Source organism: Schistocerca serialis, chromosome 8 (genome assembly GCF_023864345.2).
Source record: "Schistocerca serialis cubense isolate TAMUIC-IGC-003099 chromosome 8, iqSchSeri2.2, whole genome shotgun sequence".
In the NCBI taxonomy this organism is placed as follows: Eukaryota; Metazoa; Arthropoda; class Insecta; order Orthoptera; family Acrididae; genus Schistocerca; species Schistocerca serialis.
Window position 1 is genome coordinate 299,709,953 of NC_064645.1, and position 13,226 is coordinate 299,723,178.

The 13,226-nt window shown below is 41.0% G+C and overlaps 1 protein-coding gene across 1 annotated transcript in view; it reads left to right on the forward strand.

Moving 5' to 3' along the window:
* LOC126416978 (odorant receptor Or2-like) overlaps window positions 1-13,226 on the forward strand; it is a 66,669-nt gene that overhangs the window by 48,114 nt on the left and 5,329 nt on the right. The window contains exons 4-5 of the mRNA XM_050084863.1: window positions 828-932; window positions 2,205-2,366. Coding sequence (XP_049940820.1) covers window positions 828-932; window positions 2,205-2,366 — 267 coding nt within the window. The remainder of the gene's footprint in view (window positions 1-827; window positions 933-2,204; window positions 2,367-13,226) is intronic.

The window sequence follows — 13,226 nt, forward strand, 5'->3', positions numbered from 1 at the left end:
AAGAGAAGTTTGTGACACAACTTAACTAGAAGAAGGGATTGGTTGGTAGGACATGTTCTGACGCATCAAGGGATCACCAATTTAGCATTGGAGGGCGGCGTGGAGGGTAAAAATCGTAAAGGGAGACCAAGAGATGAATACACTAAGCAGATTCAGAAGGATGTAGGTAGCAGTAGGTACTGGGAGATGAAGAAGGTTGCACAGGATAGAGTAGCATGGAGAGCTGCATCAAACCAGTCTCAGGACTGAAGACCACAACAACAAGAAACTTGAAGAAAAGAAGGGATCGGTTCCTAGGACATGGTCTGAGGCATCATTGAATCATCAATCTAGTATTGGAGGGAAGCGCAGAGGGTAAAAATTGTAGAGGGAGACTAAGGCATGAATACACTAAACAGATTCAGAAGGATGTAGGTTGCAGTAAATACTCGGAGATGAAGAAGCTTGAACAGGATAGGGTAACGTGGAGAGCTGCATCAAACCAATCTCTTGACTGAAGACCACAACAACAACCAATTTCCCTGGTCGTTCAGTGTAGTTAGTGTAATGTAGCTGATAATCGTTATTGCTCGACTATTCTATAACAAATATAAATCCCAAGAGGAGAACCTATTGATTGTATAAAACGCAAAGTCCGTGGGATCGTCTCCGGCTCAGCTGCAATTAAAACAGAGTTGCTCGGAAAAATATTAGATAACAGAACTTTATCCAGGTATCTGCACAAATTTTATTTTTAATGTTTACTTTTTTTTATTTTTATGTTCTTCCTAGCGCACAAGTTCTCTAGAAACAGTGGGCTTGTTTGTATTTGTATACGTTTGTTCTAGAACGCAGAGAGCCTCCAAGATGCCGGAAAGTACAGCAGCTACCTGTTCACCATGTTCGCCGAGCTCTTTGTCTACTGTTGGTTCGCAGATGACTTGATTTCAGAGGTAGGTTCCTCAGAGGCTCTAAAGGTCATCATATAAATTCTATAGAATGGTAAACGTTTGACATAAATACGCGATGAACATCAGTGGCAATGGTATGGTTGTTATGAATACTGTTATTCAATATGCTGATGCAATACATTTCTCACTACCGTATTTATCAGTGCGAAGATTCGAGAGGAATCTGTTGTGCTCTCTGGTGTTAACCGTTGGCGTTGCTCAGTCCTTCTCATTCCTCATCGAAAATGTTCTCGATGTTTCGGTACACAGATTCTCCTCCTTACCTCTTGGTTATAATTTGATATTACACCAACAATTAAAACCAGATCCGGCCCATCTCATTAAAAACCCTTTCGGGCGCACTGGTACATTATCTTATAAAATACTTTGTATTAGAGAATGCTAAAATACTAAAATAACTGACGTTTCAGCCGTGTTACAGTGGCCTTTCTCGCGTCGTAGAGTTTAAAATACTGAAACAGTCAACATTTCGGCCATGTTGTGGCATCTTCTCTTAGTAATTTCTCATTTTAAATGTATCATAAGACCACGCTGATGTACACCCACGATGATCTCATTGAGATTGACCGTGGAAACCTGCGTATATATGTCAGAAATAATGTTTACGCCACACATCTTTCACCATTTGTGTACTAGGTTCTCCTCTTTCCTTCGAAGCTAGAATGATAAACTCTATAGATATGCCTCCTCCGCATTCCTCTCTATTCTCGTTTACAAGCAGCATAAACCACGTCTTTATCAAATTATTCACAGTTGTAATTCTTTTGCGTTTCTTCCCCCAAGCTCAATAAAATACATTTCCACAAGCTAACAGAACAAACAGTTGCATTGATTGGGAAGAGTATAGAGACCACACATAAGAAGGTGAAACTTACATCCTTGCGGATTCTAAAAATACGTCGCAAGTGCTTGCAAGTAGCAGTTGTGCAAGAACGGATCAGTCAGTTTTTATAGGTAATAAGTAGAATTATAATGAGCACTAGCTACTTGATGACTTTCCTGATGTGCCTGCTACCGTTACCAAAAGCAGGACCCAAGAAAACAGTGTGGAATTTAAAACTGTAGTTCTCAAATGACTACGGTACCACGTTTATCTTTATTAAGGCGAATGAACCTTCTCCATGAAATGAAGAAAATTTCGATATTCTGGCTGAGAACATAGCTTGTATCCCAGAAACACTAGACATTAGCGCCGTATGTGATTGAGTACTACGTGGAAAAGGTAACGGCTGACCGGGACCGTGCTCGTTTCAGAGCGAGAACGTGGCGCAGGCGGCGTACGACGCGGTTCCATCGCTGCTGGAGTGCCCCACGTCCGTCAAACGGTCGCTGCTTATCCTGATGCACCGAGCTCAACGGCCGCTGAGCCTCACAGCTGCGGGGCTCTTCCCGCTCTCCAGGGAGTCCTTCGTCTCGGTGAGGATAGCAGCTTCCCCCTTCCTTAACATACAGTCTTCACCGTTACATCACTACATTTCTTTCTGTTTGAGGATTTCCGCTGTCCAGGCGTTTCTTTTTCTACGCTGCGGGGCACCCACGTTGCCAAGGTTGTTTCGACTACGATGCAGAAATTTCACTGGATCGCCTTTACACCTGCACCATACAGTCCGGGTTCCTCCCCATCCGACTTCCGTTTTTCAGGAGCTCTAAAAGAAGGTTCGAATGTGTGTGAATTCCTATGGGACCAAACTGCTGAGGTCATCGCTACCTATACTTACACACTCCTTAATCTAACTTATGTGAAGAAAAACACGCACACCCTTGCCCGAGAGAGAAATCGACCTCCGGCGGGAGGGGCCGCGCAAACCGTCACATAGCAATTGAAACCGTGCGGCCGCTCCGCGTGGCGTAGCTCTAAAGAAAGACACTCACGGCCGTCATGTTGCCTCAAAGGAAGAGGTGCACGGCTCGGTGCAGTCAAGTTTCAGTAGGCAACCACAAATATTTTACAGGAAGGCACTGGCATTCTTGTCTCACAAACAGATAAATGTATTAATTAATTTTGAAACACTGAACAATGTACTTACATTTTCTCCATGTGTCTCGTTTTCCTCTGAGCGTACCATTTTGTGAACCAAGCGTTCAGACTGTGTGATGCGGCCGGCCACGAATTCCTCAACCTTTGAAACCTCTTTACCTCAGAGTAGCACTCGCAACCTACTTCCTCAATTATTTGCTGCACGTATTTCTCTAGTACTACTGAAGGTGTTCCGCGATGTCTTAAGAGATAGACATCCCTTGGCTTATGAAGCAGCTGAATGGGTTGAAAATAAATAAATCGCCAGGTCCCGATGGGATTCCAGTTCGGTTTTACAGAGTGTGCTCTACTGCATGGGCTCCTTACTTAGCTTGCATTTTTCACGAATCTCGTGCCCAACGCAGAGTCCCGAGCGACTGGAGAAAGCGCAGGTGACACCTGTATATAAGAAGGCTAGAAGGACGGATCCTCAAAATTACAGACCAATATCCTTAACATCGGTTTGCTGCAGATTGCCGGCCAGTGTGGCCGAGAGGTTCTAGGCGCTACAGTCTGGAACCGCGCGACAGCTACGGTAGCAGGTTCGAATCCTGCCTCTGGCATGGCTGTGTGTGATGTCTTTAGGTTAGTTAGGTTTAAGTAGTTCTAACTTCTATGGGACTGATGACCTCAGAAATTAAGTCCCATAGTGCTCAGAGCCATTTGAACCATTTTTTTGTTGCAGGATTTTCGAACATACTCTCAGTTCGAATATAATGAATTTGCTTGAGACAGAGAAGTTGCTGTCCATGCATCAGCACGACTTTAGAAAGCATCGCTCCTGCGAAACGCAACTCGCCCTTTTTTCACATGATATCTTGCGAACCATGGATGAAGGGTATCGGACGGATGCCATATTCCTTGACTTCCGGAAAGCGTTTGACTCGGTGCCCCGCTGCAGACTCCTAACTAAGGTACGAGCATACAGGATTGGTTCCCAAATATGTGAGTGGCTCGAAGACTTCTTAAGTAATGGAAGCCAGTACGTTATCCTCGATGGTGAGTGTTCTTTGGAGGTGAGGGTATGATCTGGAGTGCCCCAGGGTAGTGTGGTAGGTCCGCTGTTGTTTTCTATCTATATAAAAGATATTTTGGATAGGGTGGATAGCAATGTGCGCTGTTTGCTGATGATGTTGTAGTGTACGGGAAGGTGTCGTTATTGAGTGACTGTAGGAGGATACAAGATGACTTGGACAGGATTTGTGATTGGTGTAAAGAATGGCAGCTAACTCTAAATATAGCTAAATGTAAATTATTGCAGATGAACTGGAAAAAGAATCCCGGAATGTTTGAATACTCCATTATTAGTATAGCGCTTGACATAGTCACGTCGATTAAATATTTTGGCGTAACATTGCAGAGCGATACGAAGTGGGACAAGCACGTAATGGCAGTTGTAGGGAAGGCGGATAGTCGTCTTCGGCTCATTGGTAGAATTTTCTGAAGATGTGGTTCATCTATAAAGGAGACCGCTTATAAAACACTAATACGACCTATTCTTGAGTACTGCTCGAGCGTTTGGGATCCCTATCAGCTCGGATTGAGGGAGGACATAGAAGCAATTCAGAGGCGGGCTGCTAGATTTGTTACTGGTAGGTTTGATCATCACGCGAGTGTTGCTAGAATGCTTCAGGAACTCGGGCGGGAGTGTCTCGAGGAAAGGAGGCGTTCTTTTGGTGAATCGCTACTGAGGAAATTGAGAGAACCAGCATTTGAGGCTGACTGCAGTACAATTTCATTGGCGCCAACTTATATTTCGCGGAAAGACCACAAAGATAAGATAAGAGAGATTAGGGCTCGTACAAAGGGATATAGGCAGTCATTTTTCCCTCGTTCTGTTTGGGAGTGGAACAGGGACAGAAGATGCTAGTTGTGGTACGAAGTACGCTCCGCCACGCACCGTATGGTGGATTGCGGAGTATGTATGTAGATGTAGATGTAGAGATGTATAACCATCCTATCCCTTCTCCTTGACAGTGTTTTCCATGAACTCCTCTCCTCCGTAACTTATCGGTCCACCTGATTTTCAACATTCTTCTATAGCACCACATGTGTAATGCTTCGATTCTCTTCTATTCTCGTATTCCCACAGTTCATGTTCCACTGCCATATAAGAGCGTGCTCCAAATGTATATCTTCATACATTTCTTCCTTAAAATTGAGGCCTGCATTTGATACTAGTAGAGCTCTCTTGGCCAGAAATGCTCTTTATGCTAGCGCTAGTTTGCTTTTTATGTCCTCCTTGGTCCGCCAATGGTGCCTAGGCAGCAGAATTCCTTAATTTCACCTGTTTCGTCATCACCAATCCTGATGTTAAGCTTCTCGTTGTTCTCATTTCTGTTACCTCTCGTTACTTTCGTATTTTTTCGATCACTCTCAATCCATACTCCGTACTCATTAGACTGTTCATTCTATTCAGAAGATCCTGTAATTCTTCTTCACTCGGTCTGAAGAGTCTTATCATGGTCCGCCCGGCTTCCCCCGTCGGAGGTTCGAGTCCTCCCTCGGGCATCGGTGTGTGTGTCGTCCTTAGCGTAAGATAGATTCAGTAGTGTGTAAGCTTAGGGACCGATGACCTCAGCAGTTTGGTCCCATAAGACCTTACCACAAATTTCCAAATTTTATTCTTCACTTTAAATGAGAACAGCAATGGCATCAGAAAATCTTATCTTTCCACCTTAAATTTTACTTCTACTCTAGCATATTTTTTTAAATTTCAGTCATAGGTCTTTCGGTGTATAGATGAACAGATGTGGCGAAATACTGCACCATTCTCTTCCACCCTGTTTTAATCCAAGCACATTATTCTTGATCTTATACTCTTAATGTTCCCTCTTGGATGTTGAACTTATTGCATATTATTCATAGTACCCTATAGCTTACCACTATTTAGCTCTGAATTTCGAATACCTTGTACCTTCTGACGCTGTCGATGGCTTTTCTCAGGCCAACAAATCCTATAAACAGTGTTGGTTTTTCTTTAGTCTTGCTTCCATCATCAACAACAATGCCAGAATTGCTTATGTGTCGCGTTTACCTTTCTTAAAGCCAAATTGATGGTAATCCAGCACATCTTCAATCTTATTTTCCATTCTCCTGTATATTATTCTTGTGAACAAATTGGATTCATGAGCTGTTAAGGTGACTGTGCGGAAATTCTCCCACAACTCGGCTCATGCAGTCTTCGAATTTCTGTGGATGATGCTTTTCCGAAGGTCAGATGTTATATCGCCAGACCCATACATTCTACTCAGTAATGTGAACGGTAGTTTTTTTTTTCCACTTCCACCAATGATTTTAGAAATTGTCATGGAATGTTATCTATCCCTTCTGCCTTATGTGATCATACATTTTCCAAAATTCTTTTAAATTCTGATTCTAATACTGAGTGACTTGTCTCTTCGTGGCAAAATTCTACTTCGCCAAGAATGAGTCTTCCCCGTCACAGAGGCCTCCAGTGTACTCGCACCCTATATGCACTCTCTCCTCTGCATTTAACAGTGGAATTCCCTTGCAGTCTTGTGTTACCACACTTGCTTCTAATTTCATCGAAGGATGTTTTACTTTTCTATATGCTGAATCAGTCCTTGCAATAATCATTTCTTCTTCGATTTCTTTATATTTTTCATGCAGCCGTTTCGCTTTATTTTTCCTGCAATTCCTACTTATTTCATTCCTAAGTGACTTCTGTTTCTGTATTTCTCACATGCCCTGAACGTTTTTGTGGTTTCTTTTTTCGTCTATCAACCGAAGAATTTCTTCCTTTACCCACGCTGTTACTTTCGTTGAACATATGTTTCTCCTCCCAACTTTTGTGGTTGTCCTATCTAGGGATGTCCTTTCCTCTTCATCGGAACTGCCTAATGGGTTATTCCTTATCGGAAGATCTATAGCCTCAGAGAACTTCCACCGCATGTGTTCAGTCCTTTGTGCCTCGGTATCAAACTACTTTGCGCATCGATTCTTAACGATTAGTCTATTTAACGTCAGTCCAGTTTTCATCACTGTTCAATTGTGATCTATGTCTGTCCCTGGGTACGCCTTAAAATCCATTACCTGATTTCGAAATCTCTCTCTGACTATGATGTGTAGCACCTGAAATCTTTCTGTATCTCCCAGCCGTTCCAACCGCATTTCCTTCTCTTGTGTTTCTTGAACAGAGCATTCATTACTACCAGGTGAAATTTATATCACGACTCAGTTAGTGTTTCTCCTCTCTTATTCTTAATATCAAGCCCATATTCTCCCATAACGTTATCTTCTACCCCTTCCCCTGTAACAGCATTCTCTATCACATTTTCATCTTTCTTTATGTACTGTATTACCCTTTCAATATTCTCATACAATTTCTCTATCTCTTCATCTACAACTTGCAACGTCGGCATGTTGGTTTGCTGTCGATTCTGACACGAACAGACCTATCACTGAACTGTTCAATGTAACACACTCTTGGCCCTCCCCTTCTATTCGTAACGAATACTACCCCCATTATACCATTTGCTACTGCTGTTGATATTACCCTATAATCATCTGACCAGAAAATTTAGTATTCCTTCCAGGTCACTTCACTGACGCCCACTATATTTATGCTGAGCCTTCGCATTTCCCTTTTCAGATATCTGTCTTCCCTACCACGTTCAACCTTCTGTCATTCTCAGCCCCGGCTAGTACACCTTATCCCCTCATTGGTTATTCAGTCTTTTTCTCATAGTCACCTCCCTCTTGCCAGTCCTCTCCCAATATTACGAATGGGAGATTAGTCCAGAATCTTTTACCACTGCATGTTCAGCTACAGGCTAGGTGTCCTGTGGATACACATTGTTTCTTTAATGTAGTGGTTTGCATTACCTTCTGCATCCTCACGTTCTGACACTCCACTCCTTTCCACTTTTGTCAGACATCAGCAGAAACACCCTGTGAGTGTGTTAGCGTCACTAGAATATTACTGGGGTTTAGAGTGAGCCCTTATTCTGTGACACATCACATCGTTGTTTAGGTGTAAAATTTGTTTAATTTCTTTATTGTTGTCAAAGAAGCACGTGGGTTTACATAGATTGTGACATGAGAGTTTCAGAACAGTGGTCAAGGTAACGTATTACGTCCTGTTTAGCAAAAATAACACTGAACACAACAATATCAAACTTAAATAGAAGGCTCCCTGTAAATTGTTTCTTACTTCTAGACAGTGAAACACTGTCTGAGGTTGTCAATATTGCAACAGACCGTCCGATGCCAGATCTAAGTTCGGTACTATTTAGGATCACAAGCAAGTCTATGGAGGATGGATAGTTTTTGTGATAAAATGAGCGAAAGATTAGTCAGGGTTGCTCATGTTCACAGTGGACCTAAGTTGGTGAACCATCAATTTTATGCGTCTGCCAGTGGTATTTACCTTTAGCTGCGACATGCTGTCAGCTGCATGGCTGCTCTCTCCCTCTGAAAATCCTATAAAAAGCTAATCAAAATCTTTACTGATTTTTTTAGCTGAAACTATCATCATCCCTAGTCTGTAAAATATGGGGATATACACATGCATAGATGGAGCAGCTTGTATACTTCAAAGCCCTCTCACTTCTCACAACAACAATTAACCACATGGCTGTTTCGGTTCCCCACTATCGGAGCTCAACAACTCTTCCGCTAATTTCTAGCTGAATGTCAGCCAAAGTGAACACAGTGTTCACAAAAAATTCCTCTTTTGGCGTCGTACAGAGCGCGATGCGCCCTGTTCTACACTTGACACTGGTTCAGAGGAGAGTCCCCTAAGTTTTCGGTATTATGTCTTTCGTAGCAAACTGTCCCCCACCTGCGTTCTTTCGTGCTTCACGTCATGGCGCTTTCAGACCAATGGGAGCGTTCCTTTCATCTTGTGGAAACTACCCTGCCAATCGCAAAGGTCATACCTTTAAACCGGATCGAAATAACGTCACTTTAACTCCTTCCGAGTTTGTTTCAGCCAATTGGACATTTTGTGCCCGCTCATGACGCCTCAAAGTTACACATGTACATCATGAGAGCACCACAGGTCTTTCACAAGATCAACTGCGTCGCTGGCCTGTTTGTAACCATCTGGAAATTCCCAACGCAGTTTCCTAAAGAATATCTCTGCCGCAGGCAGCGCTAGTTCGCTACCTGTTTCCTTCGATGTATCACTCGGCGCATTCATTGTCTCTCTCACTGCATGTCACCAACCCCTGTTAGGAACCATTCATTGTATGCGCGCCGTGATGGCGCAACTAGCGTCTGCCCCCAAAATAACGCCTTTTTTCCAGCAGCTTTTTTCACCTTTTGCTCATTGATGTGGAGGATTTGGGTTTGGTGTTTTAATACCATCGAATCATGTGTCAACTCTTTGCATAACATACTGTACGTTTTGATAGGCAAATCTGCTCACTATCGCCGAAGTATATCAGGTGACATATCCATCTACTTTTGTGACATATCAAATTTCAATTTGTTGTAAGGTGCGAAAGTAACATTCATTCAAGCTGCCACCTTACATATCTGCCTCCCTCCGTTTTCAGTTTTGGACTGGGTCAATCAGCGGTTGAGAAACTGATTGAGGTCAGCGCAAATTTGTTCTCATCTGCTGACTGTACCAATTGTTATATATTTATATTGACCAACTCAGTGTCTTTTTTTCTTACCACAATTGATTTACTATATACTGCTGATTTGAGCTCTAAAGTAATGTTTTTTTTCCAGAATTTAACATGTTTTTACTATTTTTCTGATTTAATACAAGTATTTAAGTAATATGAAGTCTATTATTCCTATTCTATGGTTGTCTATATTTTAACTTTAAATGTAGACAAATTAGAGATTCCCTATAAATTTGCACCACTCACAATTTTTACATTTGAGACTGATTTTTTTTGACATAACGACTTATGTTAAATAATAATGGACTTATGTCTTATTCTCAACCTTAATGTCTGTCTGTTAGTAGCTTCTTTGGCAATTATAATCCAAGAAAGTTTCATCTCTTACAATAATTTCTAAACTTATCTTACACTGAACAGCATACTTTGCCACATATGTGTTATCATCTCTGACTGTTGCCTCCACGAAGGCATTTCCTTTCGTCATCTGACATACCAGGCACCAACACTCAGTGCTCCTTCCTCTTATGCCTGACCACTCTACTCAATTGTGCTGTCGATCTGACTGCAATGACAGTGCATTGTTCTTGATGATGTCATATGTAATACAACATTGTGAACACTTTTGTCCATCTCAAATCCCCAAATTTCTCTAATTTACATGTCATTACCACCTATCTTTTCACAACCCTTTCTCCCTTACGATACATTACAAGCTTTACAAACACTAAACTACTGAGAGGCTTTACAAAAATTCCGTATTTAAAACGTACATAAGATGCTCTTTATTATAGTCTTCATAACTTTACATCTTCTATCCCCATTCTATATGCACATTTTCTTTTTCCCTTTCTTTCCATTAGTTTGGAGGTAATGGTTTCCTCGTATTCTTCACGATTGATGGTGATGAAGGTTGGTGTGTCTTTTTTTTTTTTTTTTAACTACAGGTGCATCATATCATAAAAACTCCGCACCTTGACTCTCAGTCCAGCGTTTTTTTGTCTGCAATCTCTTCTTTTCGGCATAACCTGTAACAGAACTTTAAAATATAACGTATCTCTTTCTTGTTTCCTTTTCCCAACCATCTCCACTGTCCATTTTCATTGTTCTAGAGCTTGTACTCTTATCTGTTGAAGTTATCAGTATCTCCTTCCTCTAAACTTACTTTCTTCCCCTATCTTACTCTTCCTTATTGAAATCATCCCTGTGTTAAACTCACATCCCTCTGTCTACGTGCTGCCAAGAAATAACGTGTTTCACGCTTTCCTTAATAATTCAATTGTCTCTCTTATTTATTATCTCCTAACAACCTTTTATATCTATTTCCCCTCACACCTCTTTCTAATATTAACTTGTGATAACTTCCACAAATCATAAATTCTTCTCATATTCCCAAAATATCTCCTCAACAAAATGTTCACCAACTATGACAGAACAAACTACAAACAAATATTTCTTTCTTATGTAATTCATTACCCATAGTTTCTTGGCTTCCTTTTGTCCACAAAAATCAACGTCTTTCTACTTTACAATACGTTTTAAGAGAGAATGTACTACTATTTCATCGAACTATCCACGTGCTAGTCTCGATCTTTCTCCTTTCTTTCTACTGATTCTCCATAACACATTTTCTCTGCAGAATGATTATTTTAGTTGTTACTTTATTGTTCCTCCTACATAACTATCTTTTTGATACACTGAGAAAGTTAACCAATTTATTTTAATTAGATAAGTACAAACTAAAATTTTTTATTGGAATGCAATTTCTTAGCTTCCCTTGTCTTTGACTTCAACACTTTTACTCTCATTGGAATCTGGATATTTCTTACATCTACTTTTTCTTATGGAGTGGACATTTACTGTTTTACCCTTTATACACTTTCATTTGACTCACAAGGTGCAAGCTCAATGATAAACAATTCGACTGCATTATCATGAACCACCTTACTTACTTCCCTAGGGACTTTATATACCGAAAGGGATTTAGGGCTTTGACGTTTTTTCTTACTAGAGAGATAGTGGGTTTTCACAAGAACCTTTAGTCCTAGTGAAAATACTCGTGAGGTTGCCGTATTGTCCACCCAGTTGTTTCTATTTAACGACGCGGCCTTCAAATTGCTCAGTGCTAATTTTACTAGATGTTGATGTTTTACTCTGGGTACTGGTGGGAATTTAATTATTATCTGGATAAGTCCCTGTCATCTGATATGTGTATCAATATTGCTGTTGCCAATGGTGCATTATCATCTTGGCATACCGTTTCTCCCTCGGTTTCATATAAATGAACTATATCCTCCAAAATTGGGTCATCATCAGTTTTTGTACAGCTGCATACATTAACTGTTGCCAACTCTTGTTCCTCATCATCGGAAGATTCCCAGTCAGTTGTCTCCCAGCATGCTGTCATCTGTATCTGATCACCCCCTAAACGTACTTCAGAATCTTGTTGATTAAAGCTAAGTCTATTTACACATTTAATTATAAAATCAACTTCATTTAGCGATTGAATCTCTTGTCACTGGTCTTCATACCGTTGATCCCATCAATTCTGCTTTTTACCAGGGTTTGGTGACCTCAACTCGACCTTCTGTACCGGTTCATCTCGCATGTGTCGTCCTGCTGAAGTCTGATTCTCCCAACCTTGCTGCGGTCTAGGCATTCTAGTTCCACCAAATAATTTGGGTTTTGTAGTGGAAAACCTCTAAACCTTCCTGCTTCGTTTGCATGGTGATCATATCGCGAATTATAGTTACCATAATAATTTCTGGAACCAAAGCCATTATTATAATTCCTCGGCTCGCAGAAACCATAATTATTGTTTGACCTCTGTGAGTTGCCAAAACCATAGCCAATATTATCCCTTGGGTGATAACTATTCTTCCCAATACGATTACCATTCCCTAATGCCATTGTAAGTATTATTAAAGGCCAGTCGGTTCCTTTTATTCCCCCTACCACTGATTTCTCTCACTGTATGTTGTTTCTTCTGGTCTTCTTCACTGAAGATAAATTCAGGTTCTCCTAACATCCCTTTAAATGCCTGTATATTATCTCCAGCTCTGCCAAACAACGATTACTGATAACGCAAGGGTAACATCATTGTGCACATACGTATGAGTTCCCCATTATTGTATGGATGGTCTGAACACTGATTCTTTCTCGTCATTTCTTCAAAAAATGTAATTGGCTTGTTTTCTCCCGAATTTTCACATGACGTTTTCTGTAACTATTCATAGCTTATCCTTCTTTGGGGTTCCGCAGACCACTGTCGCACCAAGAATGCTTACTTGAATTGTTCATACGACTGACAGTTTGCAGCGAGTTTTTGCATAGTTTCAGCTTTTGCACCTTCCATATGACCACAAATGAAATAAAGCTTATGCCTGAGGGGCCAACGTTCTGGTGAACCGATTTGGAATTGATGTATAAACGTGCGGAGGTGCAAGCTGTTCCCGTTTTCCATGGAATGTTGGAATTTTCTGACTGAAAAAAAATGTTCATTGTCAAATTTTTCTATTGCACCATATGGGGTAAATCGAAGAAAGTCGAAAGTAATGAGAAGCAGCATAAATGAGAACAGCGAGGAACTTAACATCAGGACTGATGATCACGAAGTGGATGAAGTTAAGGAATTGTACTTTCTACGCAGCAAAATAA